Here is a 21,312-nt window from a genome sequence, read left to right on the forward strand (position 1 = left end):
ACTGCCGGGGTTCCCTTACTCGCAGTGGAGGCGGCAGCACCCGACACCTGATGGGAACATCAGCTGCGGTGCCAACATCGCTGGACTCCAAGACAGGTAAGTGTCCTAATATTAAAGTCAGCAGCTGCTGGCTTTTCATTTTTGCAGCGGTGGGCGGACCTCCGCTTTAAGACTTTAGGCAGCTTTGCATAAATAACTGTAACACAATAATAATTAGACCTTCTTCGCATATGACTGCATTGCTGTCTGCAAAAACCCACCTGCATAATTGCCTGTTGCATTGAGCTGTACCAATAAACTGTGCATCAGATATACCTGTAGTTTTATTTTAACAAATCCTATTCAGAAATTGTAAAAAAATAATTTGTTTTTGTTTGCCTAATAGGGCACTTACTCAAGCTCTTTGCTGAACATAAGGGCCATTTTGCTTTATAGGATTTGTTACAAGAGATAAAAGGTAGGGAGGCTGATTTACTAAAGGATTTGATAATATTCACAATAAATTGTGTGAAGCTGTTTGCTTCAATTATCCAATCATGTGAAAAAGAGAATAAGTAAACAGAGATTTTTAATTATATGTCATTGGAAAATTGAAGTGTAAATCTTCACACAATTTATTGTATGAACATTCTCAAACTCCTTTAGTAAGTCAACGTCAATATATGATTCTCTGTTCATATGGTAAACGATGTTAGAGGAAATAGTTGGCTGTTTCCCTATGGAATATTCAGAGCTGTCATTCAGACAGGTTTGCTATATTTCACCCCACTTACGCCTTTTTTATTTCTAATTTAAAAAATTACATATTTTTAAAATTTGACTAGATAAAATGTGATCAGTGTTGGCACTCCAAATACTGTTGGAATTTCCACTGGGTTTTCAACTTCTGCTACACATAATTAGTGAACTAAGGGTGTGGGAGAGGACCAATTATTTCTAATGTATGGTGAGTAATGTAGTCCAGGTCAGAATAATTGGTATAGTATGTTGCATAAATGACTCATTTCGGTTTTGAATTTAAATCGGTATTAAACCCAAAAACAAAAAAGTATTATATTGCAGCTTACCAGTCCTTAGATGTGGTGGCTGCATTCGATTTCTTTTTTTAGGCTTTTTTTCCTTTTATTTCATGCGGTGATCCTGACGGTAAGCCTTTTATTTTTAAGTTAGTCTGCCTTGTTTTTATATTTAAAAGAATGTGATATTTCTAAGCTTTAATGCAAGTGCTCTTTGTTCAGAGTATCCGAGATGAACCAATCCACATTCTCAACATAGCCATCAAAACTGACTGCGACAATGATGATGATGGACTTGCTTCAATGTTCCGTGAGTTCACCCAAAACAAAGTAAGTACAATGATCATGTCCTATTTTTCAGAGTAAAACATTGTACTAATATAACATTAATGCTTGTATACTTTGTATATTTTTTTACTATAATGAAAAAGGGCTTATTCACACAGGCACTCAGCCCCATACAGTGTAAAGAGCCCCTTTGTTACTTTTCTGTCTCAGCGCTGATCTGTGTGCAGGCAGCCCATGTTAGTGAATGAACATGCATTGGCTGTATGGATTCACTTGCACAGCCTAGATTGACAGATACACAGGGGTGGGTGCGTGCGTAGAGCCTGAACAACCAAGACCATACACCCGTCCCTGCGTACCTGTCAAACTGGACTGTGTGGCTGAGTCCATACAGCTGATGTGTGCCCATTCACTAATATGGGCTGCCTGCACATACAGTAGCTCAACGCAAGGACAAAAAAGTAAACAAAGGGCCAGTGGCATAACTAAAACCTTCAGGGCCCCGATGCAAGAAATCATGAAGGGCCCCCCTGACCCCTGGACAGCGCTTTTCCTAGGGGGATGTCTGATAAGAGGAGGAGCCACGAGAGCCGCCGAGGGAACCCAGAAGTCGGCGTTCGGGGGCCACTCTGTGCAAAACTAACTGCACAATGAAGGTATGACGTTTGTTATTTTAAAAAAAAACCTTTACAATCACTTTAAGGGGTAAAAACAGGTGGTCAGGAGGCAACATATTGCCTCTTTACCGGCTGTCAAATGCCTCTGAAAAGTGATCTGAGCATGGATCGCTTTTCAGAGGAACAGCATTTTGTTGCTGGTACTTTGAACGAGCAAGAAAAAAAAAAATCAGTCCTGATTGTACACATATAGGGTGTCAGGATTAAACGTGCATACATAAAAATGTGCATACATACATCTAAACAGTGGCGGCTGGTGCTCAAAATTTTTTTTGGGGCGCAAACATTTTTTGAAAAAAAAATCATCAAATGCAGCCACTGTGCCCATCCATTGCAGCCACTTTGCCCTTCCATTGCAGCCACTGTGCCATCAATTGCAGCCACTGTGCCCATCAAACGCTGCCACTGTGCCATCAAACGCTGCCACTGTGCCACTTAAATGCTGCCAGTGTGCCATCAAACGCAGCCACTGTGCCATCAATTGCATCCACTGTGCCAAACGCTGCCACTATGCCCATCAAACGCTGACACTATGTCCATCAAACGCAGCCGCTGTGCCTAGCAAACACTGCCAGTGTGCCCAGCAAATGCTGCCAGTGTGCCCATCAAATGCTGCCACTGTGCCCATTAAATGCTGCCACTGTGCCATCAAATGCTGCCACTGTGCCATCAAACGCTGCCACTGTGCCCATTAAATGCAGCCACTGGGCCATCAATTGCAGCCACTGTGCCCATCAAACGCTGCCACTGTGCCCATCAAACGCTGCCACTGTGCCCATCAAATGCTGCCAGTGTGTCCATCAAATGCTGCCAGTGTGCCCATCAAAAGCTGCCCGTGTGCCCATTAAATGCTGCCAGTGTGCCCTTGAATGCCCCCACTGTGACCCCCGACCGCTCACCGGCACTTACCCTGTCTTGGTGGGGCAGCGGGTGACTGCGACAAGTGGGGTCCTCCATGCATCTCCTGCTGCCCTCATCTCCCGTCCTCTCCTCCTGATAGGCGTCCAATAGTGGCGCCTGTCGTTTCAGCCAATCAGGTGACGGGTAACAGACCCAAGCACCTGATTGGCGGAGAGGCAGTTTAGTGTTAGGAAAGCGAATAGTCATTTGCTTTCCTAACACAGCTGAGTGGCCTATGAGGTCACCTTTTTTGATGCCTATTAGAGCCTATGGCTCTATTCTGGTGCTTCAATAACACCCCCCGCCGCTGTAATTCAGGTTCCCTGCGCCCAAAAAGGGGCTGGGCGCCTGAATAGGGGGTGGCAGCGGCGGCCATAGATAGATTCATGCAATGCATGAATCTATCTATTGGGGATAGAGGGGGTGGCAGGAGAGAGGGGGCGGCACCCGTGCGCCCTTAATGCATGGGCCACCACTGCATCTAAACACACACACATATACACATACACATAGATAAACACACACATAATTTACACACACATATACTGTATATACACACACAAACACATATACATATATAAATTCACACATAAACACATGCAACCATACACAAACACACATATAAACACACATAAGAACACACACATACAGATAGCCTTTTCAAAAACGGCAGTGCTTTACCTTACTTCTTCCTGCCGGGTACTGCACTGTAGGGGGAGACAAAGAGCACAGCACACACTGTGCTTTCACTTTAGATCAGTGTGACAAGTTCCCTGCACAGTGCCGATTACAGTTCGGCTGACGATCGGGGAGATCGATCTCAGTTGCCCCGCTCCTATCAAGATAAACAGGGGGGCCCTCAAGGGACCCTGCAGCATGGGGCCCAGTCGCCATGGCGACCTCAGCGACCCCTATACTTCCCCACTGCAAGGGGCTCTTCACTCGGAATGGGGATGAGCACCTTTGTGAATGAGCCCTTATGGGAAAAAAATGTGAGAACTTGAGTATGTAATAGTTAATCTAGAACATGCATGGCTTTGAATATCACGCTGTGTTAAATTATGATACACTACGGAAAAAAAGTTCCTGTGCAGTTGTAATGACAGGCAGTTAAACATTTAGGAACAAAAATCCCTTCAGACTTTCCTTCTCCTGTTCTTTGAATTATAAGCCACACATCAGATAAAAATGGGTCTGTCATCTTGAAAAAAACACTTTCTTTAGCAATCATTGAGGGGCACAGGAATTCAGTTACTGTTGGGTCATACTGCCACATACAGTAAAATTTGTAAAAACAGTGCAAGCCTGTTATAATCTCCCAGCATGCTTTAGTTTTTTACTACTGTCCTAGGAGCATGGGAGTCTGTTATCTGCTGAGAAAAAAAAAAAAACTAAACTTTTTGTTTCCTACTACGTTTTTTTTTTGTTCAGTCAAGATTATTTATTCTTTAATTAAGATTCTTCTACAAGCTGACTTAGCTAGTCTTTATAGGCAGCTATCTGGATCAGTGTATCCTCAGTAATAACTTTGGAAGCCGTACACAGACTTCATTGGATGAATGCTAGCCAAAAGACACATGAATTATCCTCAGTTGGTCTTAGCTGTCTGACTACAGTGAACTGGCCACCTCTGCCCTTTCTAACCCCTCAACATGCTAGCAGCCGGTTTGTAAGTATTCAAGGCCTTTTACCCTGGGCTTTGATGTCCCTACTATGCAGTGATATGTCAGTTGCCTTACACACAAGGAGCCATCCTGCTGTATCGGGTCACTCCAGCTCATGATCCACTATAGATATCGTTTCTGCCTACAGGGCACCTACTGAAGGGCCTGAAACTGACAGCCTTCCTTAGCTTGATCAGCCATGGCCTCCTCCTTGGTTCTCTCCTGGGATGATTTCATCTCAGTCATGAAGGATTTTACAGGCCAAATTATTCTATTGATCTCTGACTCTGACCACAGAGGCCATCAGCATACTTTCACACCTTCCTCTGCAAAATCATTATATGGTCTATCTCCTGACAAACTTTTTATGCCTCCCAAATGGTTAACAGCCATGTATTCATTTAAGAAGTGTTGAACATCTTTGTAAATGTAAGTTACCTCAGATCCTTCTAAAATAAGCATGTAAGTGATGGCCTTTTTAACCATCAGTACACCAGAGGAGGTATGATCCCTAAAAACTGTACACCAAAACGGAAACTAAAAATATGGGACTTTGTATTCCTCCAATAGTAAATTCACATTAATTAAAGAGTCATCAATCTTTATTGTATACAAAGATGAAAATCATGATTGTTACATACACATTATAAAAGCATTTCATCTTGTGTACAAGATCAACAAATGATAACATTAACCTATCTCAAAAACATCCCACTTGGAAAGTCAACATGATTGGCACGATTGGGTTCAACGCGTTTCCCGGGACACCCCACTTCCTCAGGACTTCTCAGACCTCTATTGTGTCCACATATGACAATAGTATGTCAATTAAAACTAGAGATAATTAAAACTAGAGACAAGATATTGAATTTATTATCAAATTATCATAAACAATGATGATAGTAATATACAATTACAAAGGGTATCAGTTCAACAGGACACAAGTATGTGCAGACACGGGGAAAAAACTAATACTTATTGTATTAGTTCAAAAATTCATATCACCTCAGAGAAACTCATCAAGATCGTCCACATGAAGTGGGGTAGTGCTGTATTCAGAAATCAAGCCCTGGGTGGCCCGTGAGGGAGGGGGAACCACAAGAACAGCATGTATACACTGCAAATTTTATCAGTGACTCACCATTGATTCCGAAGTAGAACATGTGATGTTTACCCACTGCCACACAGATTTGCTGTACCTTCCTGGGCTTGCAAATAAGGATTTTAGCCTAAATTCATCAATTGCAAATGCCATAATTTGCCCATGCATTCGCCACATCAGTGTGTTGGCTGAATGTTAATGAATGGAAATGGAGGCGAGGTGGGGCCTCCATGAATCAGAATTGTTTTCCAGCATATAGCACAGATGCTAGAATGCATTGAAATCTGAAGGCATTGGAGGCCAAGTCAAACTCGTCGTTGTGTTCCTCAAACCATACTTAAATTAATCAGACCAGGTCACCTTCTTCCATTGCTTTGTGGTCCAGTTCTGATGCTCACATGACCATTGTAGCCACTTTTGGCTGTGGACATGGGTCAGCATAGGCACCCTGACCAATCTGTGGTTACGCAGCCCCATTTTCAACAAACTACGATGCACTTTGTGTTCTGACTTTGTTCTATCAGAACCAGAATTAACTTGTTCAGCAATTTTAGGTACAGTAGTTATTCTATTGGATTACACAGGCCAACCTTCGCTCCTCACATGCATCAGTGACCCTTGGCTGCCCATGACCCTGTTCACAAGTTTTCCTTCCTTGGACCACTTTTGGTAGGTCCTGACCATGACCAGAAACATCCCACAAGAGCTGCAGTTTTGGAGATACTCTGACCCAGTCATCGAGCCATTACAATTTGTCTCTTGTTAAAGTTGTTCAAATCATTATGCTTGCCCATTTTTTCTGCTTTTGGCACATCAGCTTCAATGACAACATGTTCACTTGCTGCCTGCTATATCCCACCCACTTTCAGGTGCCATTGTAATGAAATAGTCAATGTTGTTCACTTTACCTAGAAAGTAACTCTCCTGTGCTCAGGTGTTATACTCAAGGGAAGAAATTATATCTTTATCCTTATTGTCAACGCCTGGAGTCTTGCTGCCCTCTCAGGACCATGGGTATCCAAAAGTACTAGAAAACAAGAGAAGGGTGCACTGACCTAGTGCAATTCCATTATAAAAAATTTTTGAACAATAAAAAGTGACACACAAGATACTAACAAACATATGATGTTCACATTATGCTTTGACATACGTTTATACAAGTCGCCTCTAGGACTGCAGAAATTCTCCAGAGATGCAAGGAGACCAGAAGGCGTCCGTGATGGCTAGGCTGACGCAATTCAAGGGAGAACCCTCTTTCTCAGAGCCACTGAGGAATGAAATAGTCAATGTTGCTCACTTTACCTGTCAGTGGTCATAATTTTATGGCTGATCGGTGTATATCTTGCATTAATGATTTTGACTCTAAGCTTGTACCGTGCTAACAAATGGTACCATACTATAGTATAGACATTTTCCCAGAATTGGTTTATTCTTCTGTACCCAAATCGTATTGTTGTCCTTTAAATGCACACTTACATGCTTAGTATGTGTACCTTTAAATAAAGTTTTTCTTTATTGTATTTTGGGCTCGCCCTGTGCTCTGGTTCACTTGTGCCAAAGCTAAATATTGTTTTGGGTATACTAAATCATCCACTGATGTCTGGTACATTAGAAATTTTCTGCCAAAACCTTGTGCATGATTCAATCTATCAGCACATACCAACAACTAAAATATCTGTCAGATGAACTGGCCCTGGTAACATTTTAAGTTTAAAGTATTGCCTTATTATTTAATGTAATTTTAATAATACAGTTTAAATTGACAGAATAAATATTGCACATATATGTTACTAACAGACTTATCACATAGTCATTATTCTTCTGTTGATTTTTATGCAGAATTATAAAATTCCTGCTGTTTTGGCACCTGTACTTTAAAAATGACTTCTGTTTCTTACCATATTACTCAAACTTGGGCTTATTCACAAGCATTCCATTTCCTTAGCTTGGTGGAGGGGAAATCAGTATTTATTTTATAAAAACAAGCAGAAGCGGAAAAAGATAGTTTTGATTTTCAGCTGTATCAACCCTCAGGCAGTAGGAGGAAAAAAAAAACATTTAAGCATCTACTAGAATAATCCCAATTGTCCAAATAATATCTCAGCCCCAGCATGTTTATAGAAATTAGGATCATATACTTGTAAATGACTTGCAGAGGAGATGGAAGCAGTCAGCGTTAATGGAGTTTTTCCAGGTGCTGCTGCCTAATCGCCTGGTTATAACTGTAGACTGACTGAGAAACCCACATTATTACAATGTAATCAGAATCCTGTTGCTATGCTGTCATTATATGCCACTTGTGGAATTTTAAAAGCAATAACAATTTTGATGTTAAAACTCAGGGTATTACAGTTATTTTCTCTCCCGGACAGTAATATTATTGCCAAAGCTTGCTATATATTTTTTCTTCTTAATTGCAATCCATTTTTTGCACATTTTTTTTGCTTCTGAAGTAGGCACTGGATTGCACTTTCAGCTCTAGTGATTTTAAGAACTATGAAACACAATGAGTGGCAAGACAGTCATGATTACTTATATTTCCCGTAGGGCTCTCTTGGGCACATTTCTAGGAATAGGACTCAAAGATACTGCACTGGAGCTCTAATTGTGTAATGGATCTGATTATATTTACATTTGCTCTCAGACCAGTACCATTTGATTGACAAAAATCACAGTGTGGTCATTGTTTATATGGTCAACTAACTGGTGAACAATGGATCAGACATACTGATTTATTTATTTTTTCCTTATCTTGAATTGATCGCTATTGTTACTATCAGGAATTTGGTCCTAATGCTGTTAAGTCAATGTTAGAGCGAGTGCATATGGACATGATGTGGCTGAAATGGGTCTCACTTTCAGGAAAGGGGTGTCTAATAAACTACATAAATTATTTTTCATTGACAAACATATTAATCTGCTTAAACTATGTATCAATTTAAATCTGCTTTTCTATCCATTGTTTTGTAACTGTATGATACTGTATAGCAGTTTGTTAGCTTGTTGTTTTAAATCTAGAATAGAATAAGAATAATAGAATTAGAATTAGAACTATTAGAAATAGAACTAGAATTAGAATAGTAATAATAAAATAAACTGTCTTAGGGAACCATAGAAAAATAGAGTTCAGGAGCTGTTTGTTGGCATTTAAAACATTTTTTATTTGCTTGCTATGTTTGATGAGCGTAGTTCTAGTAACAATCTTTTACATGCTTTGTTTACTGTAAATTGGTGTTATGCTCAATCAAATCATGCCTAGATTACAGTATATGCCTAGCATTGTCGCTAGTTTAATGGAACCAGGTAATAAGAACATAAAGTGTTCAAATTATTAGGACACAGGTAGACATTGCAGTTACTATAGAACACGGATTTCAGAATTCTAGTAACTATAGTTTTACAAATAGCATGGGATGTAGGTGTACAAATGCTGTGGAAAGCCCAATGAGCAATAATCTTTGATCAGGGTAGTACAGTAGAAACTGATAACATGTTGTTGGCTTCGTTATAGCCTAATTAGAGTAAAGTGGTTGTAAACTCCATTCATAAAATTTGACCTAGGCAGATATATCTGTAGTGTTTACTTATCTCTCTCCAAAGCTCTAAGTGACCTTTCTTTCTGGTGCTTTGTTCCTCAGTTATCAGCATAATTCTGACAAGTTTTCCGACACACGAGATAACAGCAGCTGAAAATTTGTGTCGGGGAGGGAGCTTAGAGGGAGACTAGTAGAGAGCTTGTCTATTCAGAATACAGCTCTGCATGTTCCTTCATTCCCCTGCCTATGTGGAGGGGGGGTGTGTGCCTTTTCTCCAATCAACTCTCACACAGTGTAAACGCAGACTCCACACCCACTGCTGGAAGAGGAAGAAAGATTTCTAACACTATTTGTACTTTCCAAAGAGTGTAGAAAGGGAAAGACAGCAGATATACATGTAAAACTTATGTAGGGAGATTTGTTTCATCTCTGTGCATCATCTGGGGCAATTCACTTCATTGGGTAAAGGAGAGGGCTTACAACCAATTTAAGACCTATACTGAGTTTAGATAGGATGTGTACATGATATAAGAGCGGCTCCGGTTTGGTCCATCCATAGCCAGTGAAACATAGATGTGTAGATCTGGGCTCATTCCTAGCTCTGTTAACATCTAACAACTAAAGTTCTGTAAAAAACAGATGGGGTGAATCAGACTCCATTTATGAATAGAAATCTGCTTGGTCTCCCCTTGTGTTTTGATACCACACACAATGGAATTGTTTGGGGAAAATGTTTACACCAGTTGGGGATGGTATAGAGCAGGGTGGGTGGGGATTGTCTTGTTTTTTGTGACTTACCAGCAATTCACGTATCAGAGGTATATGATCAGCTTTTTTGTATACTATAGACGTATACTATGGCAATGTATTGTATATCAGGCCTTTTGCGTTATTACAGCCCTGTCGATGAGATTGACTCCTGGCTTCACCCTTCAGCCTAACAGTAGCCCCCTATGGCTTCCCTAAAATTTCTCACATGGAACATGATGAGGCGTCTCCATGACAAAGTAGAGATTAGCTGCACTCTCCTTCCTTAAGGGCCAACATGCTGACATTATTGCATTCCTGGAGACCAATGTGGTAGTCCAATTACAATGTGCCCTAAAGAGACCCTGGATAGGGTGGGCGTTCCACGCCAAATACACTACTCACTCCCGAGGTGTTTCCCTACTCCTAGCTAAATCTGTACATTTTGAGAAAATAGTCCCAGATCCTCAGGGTAGATATGTTTTCTTGTATGCCTTAATATCTGGTTCCTTGTTAATTATAGCGTATTATATACCTCCCCGATACTCTGCGGTGCTTTGGATTCTACTGTCACATCGGTTTCTGCCATCTGGCTTGGCAATTTTAATACTACCCTAAATCCCTGCCTAGTCAAATCAGGTCCCACTTCCACATACCTAAACCTTAATCAAGAAACCAGGTTCTCTCGCCTTATGACTGACTTTGCAGTGATAGACTCCCTGAGACAAGTTTCTATCCACAAGGACTTACTCAAGTGTTGAATGTCCTGTATAGACTTAATTTTACTGTCCAGGACCTTACTACCTTGGCTTCTGCATGTGGGATTTTGCCCCGCCTACTCTCTGACCATTCCCCGTACTGGTCTACAGTACTCTTACTTACGCACAGTAACCAACCTACCTCAATATGGTGACTGGGGGCATGTGGGGTTTTGTCCCGCCTACTCTCGGACCATTCCCCGTACTGGTCTACAGTACTCTTACTTACGCACAGTAACCAACCTACCTCAATATGGTGACTTAATCCTTTTTGGTTAACCTCTATACCCGATGCTGAAGAGTTTTAGTACCGAGTAAGAATTCTTCATTGCCAACGCTGACAAACCCCCCCCCCCCATTTGTGTGGGAATCCTTTAAGCTCCATGCTGGCTTAATTCTTACTACCTACTTCTAAACATGGCACTAAACAACTGACACCTCTAGAGAACCAATTTACCAGGGATCCCACTAAATGAGGAACTTGCAAACCAATTAAGATCATAGACCAGGGTGGTGGAGCATCTCCACAACGCGAAAGCCAGACAAAAATTGTTTTTCTGTAAACGCATTTTTGAGCATGGAGAGCACACTGGTAAACTCTTAGCTTACCTTGCCCATCAAAATGCTAAACCGCCCATAGGTTTTTACTCTAAAATCCCCAGATGAAGGATATTACTAACCCCAAGCTAATCACCGCAGAGTTTCGTAAATTTTTCAGTGCTTTATACTCTACCTCAGCCTCATACACAGCTTCAGAACTGCTAGATTTTCTAAGTACTATAAAGCTCCCTGAATTAACTGTGGAGCAGGTAAAGAATTTTGAAGCGCCACTTTCCACCTAGTAAATTGACTCGGCCATGTCACCACTGCCATGGCCATGTCACCACTGCCATGGCCATGTCACAGCTGCCAAAGCTCCAGGCACTGATGGACTACCTCTGGAATTCTATGTGCAGTATGCCATAACTATAATGCTGGCCCTCTTTAATAGCATATTTGACTCTTCTTCCCTAACGCAGTCAAGAGAGAGGCACCCATTATACTTAGTGCCAAACCCGGTAGAAAAAAACAGAAACAAGTGCAATTATTGTATCAGGCCCGGGTGTCTGCAAATGTTTGGGTCTTTGACCTACTTCATCGGGGACTGTGTCAAGGCTGTCCACTCGCCCCACTTTTGTATGCCTAAGTCGCAGAACCACTTGTATTATCACTCAGGGCCAATCACCAGTAGGCCCCCTTGTTGAGACCATTGGACTTTAGGCTGATGACATGCTGCTATATTTTGAGGACCCTGGCCCTTCAATACACATTATTGAACAGTTTGGGAGATATTCAGGCCTCTCAATTAAATTGGATAAGTCCCACATACTTCCAATTGCTATTTTCCCCTTTTACACATAACAAGCTTTTTTACCTTTTGGATAGGGTAAATGTCCTGACAAATCTAGGCATACACATTACCAGAACTCCCTCAAACTGCTGATGTTTTATTAATAACACTGAACCACTATACTCCCTAACCAAGGCCAAGACTGAGATATTGGCTAAGCTTCCACTAGTTGTAATAGGGAGAATTAACACAAAGTGGTTTTAAAGGCTCAAGGTTTTTTACCTTCAAGCATTCTATGCATGAAGGCATAGCTCCCAACTATTCCTGATTTTGAGGGACTATCCCTGATTTGAAATAAAGTCTCTCTGTCCCTCTTTCCTCCTCATTTGTCCCTCATTTTGATCTGATATATATAGTTGTATATAAAATGCAGTTTTTATCTTTCAAAAAGTGTTTCCCGGTGATAAACCATTTATCCAATTTCTAAACTGTTGAGTTTGTAAATTTCAAAAGCCAGTATAAAGAAATAGTAGTGGAAAAAAAAAGCATTTGTGTGTTTAACTAATCTTTTTTTGTGTGTGATTCTCCTTTAAGGTGGGCATGGCAGGGGTGTGTATCCTATGCCTGGTAATAGGTGTCCCTCATTTCCATCTCAAAATGTTGGGAGGTATGATTAATGTAAAAAACCTTCTGAGTGCAGCAGCTCCCCCAGCCCCCCTAATACTCACCTGAGCTCCCTCTCGATCCATCGGTATGCACGAAAGCTGAGCTTCTCCCGGGTCTCTCATTTCTCATTGGCTGAGACAGCAGCAGGAGCCATTGGCCCCTGCTACTGTCAATCACAGCCAGTGAGCCAATGAGGTGAGTGTGAGGAGCGGGGCCGAGCCACGACTCTGTGTCTTATAGACTGATAGAGCGAGGCTCTGGAGTGAGCATGCATTAGTGGGCAAGTGGCTTGCTATTGGGGGTAATAGCTGAAGAGGAGGAGCCAGGAGTGCCAGCGGGGGGACCTGAAAGGGGAGGATTGGGCTGCTCTGTGCTAAATTACGGCACAGAGCGGGTAAGTATGACGTTTGCTTGTTTTTTTTTTTATTGAAACTTTAATGTCACTTTAAAATTATACTTTTGCCCAAGATTCTGTATGTCAGTGGCACTTCCCTGTATATCTGCCTTTAAAACATTTTAAACTTATGGACTCTCTCCTTAAGTCTTATATTTGGGGCAGTGGTAGACCTAAGCTCCCCTGGCACACCCTGAAAACCTGGCTAAACTTGGCGGTGTAGTAGTGTCAGATTTCAATTACCTAGCCGCCCAATTACCCCAATTCTAGCTGATAGATAAAACTGATCAACAACAGTATCAAGCCCTGGTCTGCATTTCTTTTGGCGCATTTCGACACACCCTCTATGTGCAGTGGTGCACATACTGAGAGGATCCACCATGGCCGATGACCACATTGGCCTTCTATACCAACATAAATTAATTTGGGACTTGACTTTTACCAAATAGAAATGCTTGAATCAATTGAATAGTTTAGGTTCTTCTATAGCCTAGGTCAGAGGGACAAGTTGCAACAATAGGGAGAAGAAAATGTTCTGAAATGTATAAGATTAACATATAAATTTGAATTGTATAGAAATTGTTTGTTATAGACATGTGCAGGATGAAAAAATGTGTTTAGTTTTGTTTCGATTTGTTATTTAACTAATTTCATTTAGTTAAATTTGTTACATTCGTTTTCGGGATCCGTTTAGTTTCCTATTCGAAAAAAATTTGGCTAAATTCAAAAAACTTTGATCAAAATTGAAAAAATTCCACCAAATTCGAAAAAAAAAACAACTGCATTCGAAAGAAATCTACCGAATTTGAAAACCAAAACGATCAAATTCGAAAAAATTCTACCGCATTTAAAAAAATTCTACCAAATTCGGAAAAGTCAACTATATAACCATTTTCCGAAATTCCAATTTCGTATAGAATGAATTTGAATTAGAATAGAAAAGAATAGCATAGAAAAACAATAGAACAAAATAGGAAAAAATATTGTTTTATATATATATATATATATACACATAACATCTTCCGAAATGTGAATATTGTATAGAATGAAATTTAATTTGAATAGAAGAGATTAGAATAGAAAATAATAGAGAAGAATAGCATAGAAAAACAATAGGGCAGAATAGAAAAAAATATAATAAATATATATATAATATCTTCCAAAATTCGAATATCGTATAGAATGAAATCGAATTTGAATAGAAAAGATTAGAATAGAATAGAAAAGAATAGCATAGAAAAACAATAGAACAGAACAGAAAAAAAAAATATATATATATCCATCTTTCGATATTCGAATTTCGTATAGAATGAATTCGAATAGAAAAGATTAGAATAGAATAGAAAATAATAGAAAAGAATAGACTAGAAAAACAATAGAACAGAATAGAAAAAAATATAATATATATTATATGTTTTTCTATTCTGTTCTGTTGTATGCTCCTATTTTTTATTCTATTCTTTTCTATTCTATTCTAATCTTTTCTATTCAAATTCAACTTCATTCTATACAAAATTCAAATTTCGGAAGATGTGTATATATATATTTTATATATTTTTTTCTATTCTGTTCTATTGATTTTCTATTCTTTTCTATTTTCTATTCTTTTCTATTCAAATTCATTCTATGCGAAATTCAAATTTCGGAAGCCAATTTCTGAAATTCAAATTTCTTATAGAATGAATTCAAATTTGAATAGAAAAGATTAGAATAGAAAATAATAGAATAGAAAAACAATAGAACAGAATAGAAAAAAATATATTATATATTATATTTTATTCTATTCTGTTGTTTTTCTATTTTATTATTTTCTATTATTTTCTATTCTAATCTTTTCTATTCAAATTCATTCTATATGAAATTCGAATTTCGGAAGCCATCTTGCGAAATTCGAATCTCGTATAGAATGAATTAGAATGCGAACAGATAAAATTAGAATAGAATAGAAGATAATAGAACAGAATAGCATAGAAAAACAATAGAACAGAATAGAAAAAATATTATAACCATCTCCTGAAATTCAAATTTCGTATAGAGTGAATTTGAATAGAAAAGATTAGAATAGAATAGAAAATGATAGAAAAGAATAGCATAGAAAAACAATAGAACAGAATAGAAAAAATATAATATATATTATTATTATATATTCTATTATTTTAGTTTCCATTGTTTTGCATCCTTTTCCAATCTATTCTCGAATTCGAATTTATACTATTCGAAATTCGAATTTTGGAAAAGACGGTCATATTCTATTTTATTTTATTACATTCTATTCTTTGCTATTCTTTTATTTTTATTTTATTGCTTTGTTATTTTATATTCTATTTTATAGTGTTCTTTTTTAGAAAATAATTTTTTTTTCAAATTCGACTTGAATTGTTTTTGAATTTGATTCGAGTTTGTTTTCTAATTTGATTTGATTCGAAGTTCGTCCTCTATTTTTTTTTATTCTAATCCTTATTTCGGATTTGTTTAAATTCGTTATAATTGTAGTTCGGTAATTCTATCAGGCGGTAAAGTCTATCAGGAAAAATACGTACAAGGTACTTGGGATCGATGTGGGGAATCTTGATATGGAGAGGGAGAGGTGCAAACTTTCTCTCACAGAACCTCCGTCAGTGTTATGGTGGCCAAGCGCCATGATTTATCTTCTCCCCATCCCGGTGGCATCTGACGTCACCAATGGGGCGCGGACATCTTCCTAGCGCTATCGTGCATGTCCGGAACCATTACCGGGGATGTGACGTCACATGCAAGTGTGCAGAGGCACAAATCACCATATTTTGCACCATTCAGCGTTGGGGATGGCCAGACCTCCATTTCTGGTCCGCCCCTCAGCGTCATGGGGCATGGTATTTCCAAATGGTGACACGAAAGTGAGACAAGTGAATTCCGCTCACTGAATGTTGAGGGAGGTCACCGGGGCTCACGCTGACAGTGCTTTTGGGGCTCAAGCCAAACTTGGGTGATTGGTTTAGCACCCATATGGCAAGTGTCCGGGGCGTCCGTATGGCTGCTGGTCCCCAGACCTTGATTAAGGACAAAAATGATTAAATTGGTGTATATAAAAATGAAATCCTATCAAATTTCACCTGCATCTGAAAAAGGGCACATCCTCTCAGCCTATCATCATGCACATTAGACATATATGAAAGCAGCACATATCTTATTAAAAAAAATATACAGATGAACACATAAATTAGTATCAGGTGATCCATCCTAAAGAAAAAAAAAAAAGGCATTTAGAGGCAGGAGCATTTTAAAGGCAGAAAAAAACCCACAGCCAGTGCATTCAGGAACAGCAGAGTCTAAACGCCCGTAGGGGCTAGAAGCATTTATTGCTTGAGCTTTAATTAATTTTAATTTCCAGAATAAATTAATATTCTGACCAATGAAATGAATTAACACCCAAGCTTTCTGCCAAAACTATGCTGCCAGAAAGAAAGGAATCTAGGAGAATTCGCAAAATGTCCAGTGTGCAAGAGGCCTTAAACGGTCTTAAAAATTATGTAAGCTCAACATTTCATATTCCTGATATATGCCAGCTGTACCATGTACTTGTATGAAAAAGTATCTTGTTCTCTCTGTATTGCTTCCTTTGTGTGAAATACCTGGTGTTCCTGCCAGTCCCTCTGCTTTCATATTAAAAACTGACCACATAAGTAGAACACACCGTGATCCATTCTCCAGAACTCTGTGTGCTCTGCTCCAGAGATCACACATATCCTGACACTCTCCCCCCGCACAGACTTTCACTGGGAAGCTCAGTGTAATGCTGTTTCTCCTCTCCTCCCCCCAGCTCTTATGCAGCTGAGAACAGAAGGTATGTGATCACTTATAAAAGGGAATAAATGCAATGGGTTGTTTTACAAGGTGATTGTTTACAATCACCTTAACCCTTTCATTTATTGAAAGAAGAATTCTTGTTCCCTAATTCTGTGTTATTCCAATACCTACGTGCCTGGGCTATTCCCTGACCCAAAAGCAAATAACTTCATGACTATATTTCTACATGAAATCTTATTTAGTGTGAAGAGATTGATAGTTAGGGGCTGGATGCAAGCTGTTCCCTCTATGTTCCAGGCCTGGCTTGCAGAGGTTAATGCTTTTTTACCCTACAAAGAACCTATTTATCTTCAGAGAGCGTCTTTCTAAGTATAATGAAACATGGGACCAATGGTTACAAAAGGCAAATACATGTGTATAATTGTCATTCCTACTTCTTCTTCTCTGGGACCTTAGGGATTCCTTCATTGTCCACCCACTCTACTTACCTTAACCTCTTAAAGTGGTTGTAAACTCTCCCCCACAACTTTGTCCCATGTAAATCAGCATAAAAAACCCTAATGAACACTGCTTGTAGATATCTCCATAGTATTGTTGTAATCCTTTATGTTCTTAAGGCCCCTTTCACACGGACGGACCGTCTATCCGTTTTTCTTCCATCCGTCGACAGACGACAATGCATTCCTATGGGCAAACGGATGACCATTCATTATCATCCGTTAACCTCCGCGTCTGTTTTTATCCGTTATATTTAACGTACAAGGCTACGTCCAGATCCGTCAAAACGGACATTGACTGACAATGTCCGTCAACATCCGATCAGTTAAGATCCGTTTTGAAGAAATAATTCAAAGTTCATACTTTGACAAATAAAAAAACAAAGTGAAAAAACCTTTATTTTAAAAGGGTTATTCAGAATAATAAAACTAAAACAGTTTTGAACATATCATGTGCTTTTGTGTCTTTTTATGCTATCAAAACACAATGAAATAACCAAATTAATTAATACATTTAAATTTGCACTGCATTATTTATATATATATATATATATATATATATATATATATATATATATATATATATATATATATATATATATATATATATATATATATTGGTACTGCCATGGATCTTCTCCTGATGGAGATAGAAAGTAGTCGGCAAATTGTTCACACATGGCAATGTAGGATGGGAGGAGCAATGCTTTCTGGGTAATTTCCTTAAAGGCACAGAAACTGCTGTAAACTGATGAAAACGGATACAAAAACAGATGAAAAAACGGATGTAAACGTGTACATTAATGGATAAAAACGGATATTAACGGAACGGAAGACGGATGAAAACGGAGATTAACGGAACAGAAGACGGATGAAGGCGGATGAAGCAACGGATAAGAACTGATATGTTTTTAACGTGGCTAAACTGATGGTGCCCATGTGAAAGGGGCCTTAGAATGACGTCAATGAGCATGCCCAGATCTCCCCTGATTTACGGCACACTCTGTGTACTTATCTATCTATTATCAGGACATTCTACGGCACACCACTGCAATCCCAGGAGACTTCATAATCACTCAGAGCTTCCTCCTACACCCCACGTGACCATGTGACATCACATGGAATGTAAACCAGGGCATCGGACAGCATTACTGCAGCCTTTTCAGCTGAAGCTGATAAGACTGACAAAGGCAAACATTAGATTATCGGCACAAGTAAATACTATCAAATAAAACTAGTCAGCTATTAGCAGGGAAGCAGGGTTGCCATAGAAACGTTGGATTGAGAAGGAGGCTTGGTTAACAGTACAGGAAGTGCTCAATGTAAGGGCGGAAATACACTCCACTATGGACTCAGAAAACAATACTTAAGATGGCGCTGCCTAACCCCTGGAAACAAGTTTTTTAAAGTTTCTTTAAACAGTAAGTAATATGCGATTTGGGCTGGATTACAGTGGCTATAGTTTGATAATTACTTATTATAATTGACTAAATGAAAAGAAGCATCAGAGTGGGAGAGTTTACTTCCTCTTTAAGAACCAGCCGCCGCAGTTGTACAGCCGCAATGTGGTTGGTTCCTGTCATCGTACGTCAGCTCATACATGGCGATTTGTGGGCGCGCGCGGGGGGGAGCCAATCAGTGGGTGGGGTGGACTCAATGTCCGCCTGCCACCTGCGATCGTTCCCACAGTGGCAGGATGGGGATTTGCCTGTGTAAACAAGGGAAATCTCCATTCTGAAAGGTGAGATTACACAGATCCTGTCTTTCTGCTATGCAGGAAGATGGATCTGTGTATTTTCTCAGTGACACAGTCCTCCATACAGTTAGTAAACACACTGGGGGAACACATTTAACCCCTTGATCACCCCTAGTGTTAACCCCCTTCCCTGCCAGTGTCATTAGTACAATAACAGTGCATATTTTTAGCACTGATTACTGTAATAATGTCACTGGTTCCCAAAAAAGTGTCAAAAATGTCAGTTAGGTGGCCTATCTGTCTGCCGCAATGTCGCAGTCCCACTAAAAATCACTGATCGCCGCCATTACTAGTAACAAAAATAAATAAATTAAAAAAATGCCATGAATCTATCCTTTGTTTTGTAGACGCTATAACTTTTGTGCAAACCAATCAATTTATGCTTATTGCGATTTTTTTTTACCGAAAATATGTAGAAGAATACATATTGGCCAAAACTGATGAAGAAACTTGTTTTTCCAAATTTTTTTAGATATTTATTATAGCAAAAAGTAAAAAATATTGTTTTTTTAAATGGTTGCTTTTTTTGTTTATAGCGCAAAAAATAAAAACTGCAGAGGTGATCAAATACCACCAAAAGAAAGCTCTATTTGTGGGAAAAAAGGACATCAATTTTGTGTGGGTATGTGGTCCCACAAACGTGCAATTGTCATTTAAAGAGGCACAGTGGCCTGGTCATTAAGGGGGAAAATCTTCTGGTCCTTAAGTGGTTAAACTAGCTGACTTTCCCCACACGGTCCCTTCACCATTACAATAAAGCTGTAATTAAAACTCTACTCTTTTATTGTATGTTTGATCCATTATAATTATGCATGCGCTGCGAAGAAACGGACCTCCGTGCCGTTTGTCCCCGAGCATGTGCCGTGACTGGCGGCTCCGGCGCACATGCGCGGGAGTGATGTCACACGGCTCTGGCCGGTCGCAAAGCTGGAGTCCATAGCCCTGGATGGAAGAGGGGTGGAGATGGATGCTTCCTGCAACGGGGACAGCGCGGGCTTCGTTTGCAGGTAAATGCCACATAATAGGCTAATGCATACTAGCCCATTATGCTTTTACTTTGCAGAGTTTGCAGGAACCAAAAGAGGAAGTAAAACACATCAAGGTTTACTTCCTCTTCAAGTACATAGGATGAGATGGACGTTATTAATTATTTTCCACCAATAAGGGGTACATGTTTGGATGACATATTTCCTTTATAATAAGGGAAGATCCCATACTCATTATCATTATCCAATCATAACATACACTTATTAGAATACATTGAAGTATACATGAGATATAGCATAATTTGTACTAAACTTTGCTAACAGACGGTTTCCTGTAGCTGTCTGGCTGCTATGCTATTCTCGCATTATAAGTTCCTTTATTAAGTTTCACAATGACTTAAGTAGCACTCTACAGTCTGAAAAATTATTCATCATGTAAAAGGATGTAGTAATTTCTTCAAATAGCAGGCATATGGATAGAGGCATTTTTCTTCTTCACGTGCATGGGGCTAAGGATGAATACTCTCCTTTCAACATGAATAACCACAGAATCGCCTACCTGAACTATTAGCTAAAGCCTTCCTTACCCATTGGAGGTGTCAAAAAGATTCTTTCATTAAGTCCATTATTCCATTAAGCATGCAGAAATAAAATGTTTCTTAGCAACAGTTTTCATTCAATGGATTCAATATATTTAACTGAATATTTTTTCTCAAACCCCAGTATTGTAGCAGGATTCAGTAAAACATAAACACTTTTTGTTCCTTTTATCCTCTGGACCCAAGTGGAACCCGAGGGTCTCCGAACAGAACATTTTACCCAAGCACATATTCTAACTCAGAAGTTAGTTTTCTAACTTTGTAAATGTATCTGACTATCAGCAACAAAATAAAACAGTAATGAATAAGCAACATTACATTATTAACACTGGGAATTCAAAAAATAATATATCCAAAAAATAGTCACTCTTACTGTTATTCAAACAAACTTTCCCACCAAACTTTAGCATTTCTTGGATTCAATATATGTAACACTTTATTTTGGTCCTGATTGCTTAATTTCAGTAACTCTCAAAGTATTTATAATTTCACCCTTTTTTTACCAAAATTTCATTATCAAATTTTAATTTAACTCCAAACCCTAAAAGAGTGGATATCAGGCTTAAAGCGTAGGTCCGTCCATGCTGCAAAAATTAAAAGCCAGGAGCTA

The 21,312-nt window shown here is 39.2% G+C and overlaps 1 protein-coding gene across 2 annotated transcripts in view; it reads left to right on the forward strand.

The window, feature by feature from the left end:
• Positions 1-21,312, forward strand: part of ACACA (acetyl-CoA carboxylase alpha) — a 571,750-nt gene that overhangs the window by 271,530 nt on the left and 278,908 nt on the right. For both annotated transcript variants that reach the window (XM_073616063.1, XM_073616061.1), the window contains exon 32: positions 1,239-1,346. In XM_073616063.1, the coding sequence (XP_073472164.1) occupies positions 1,239-1,346 (108 nt within the window). The remainder of the gene's footprint in view (positions 1-1,238; positions 1,347-21,312) is intronic.

Source organism: Aquarana catesbeiana, linkage group LG02 (genome assembly GCF_042186555.1).
Source record: "Aquarana catesbeiana isolate 2022-GZ linkage group LG02, ASM4218655v1, whole genome shotgun sequence".
NCBI lineage: Eukaryota > Metazoa > Chordata > Amphibia > Anura > Ranidae > Aquarana > Aquarana catesbeiana.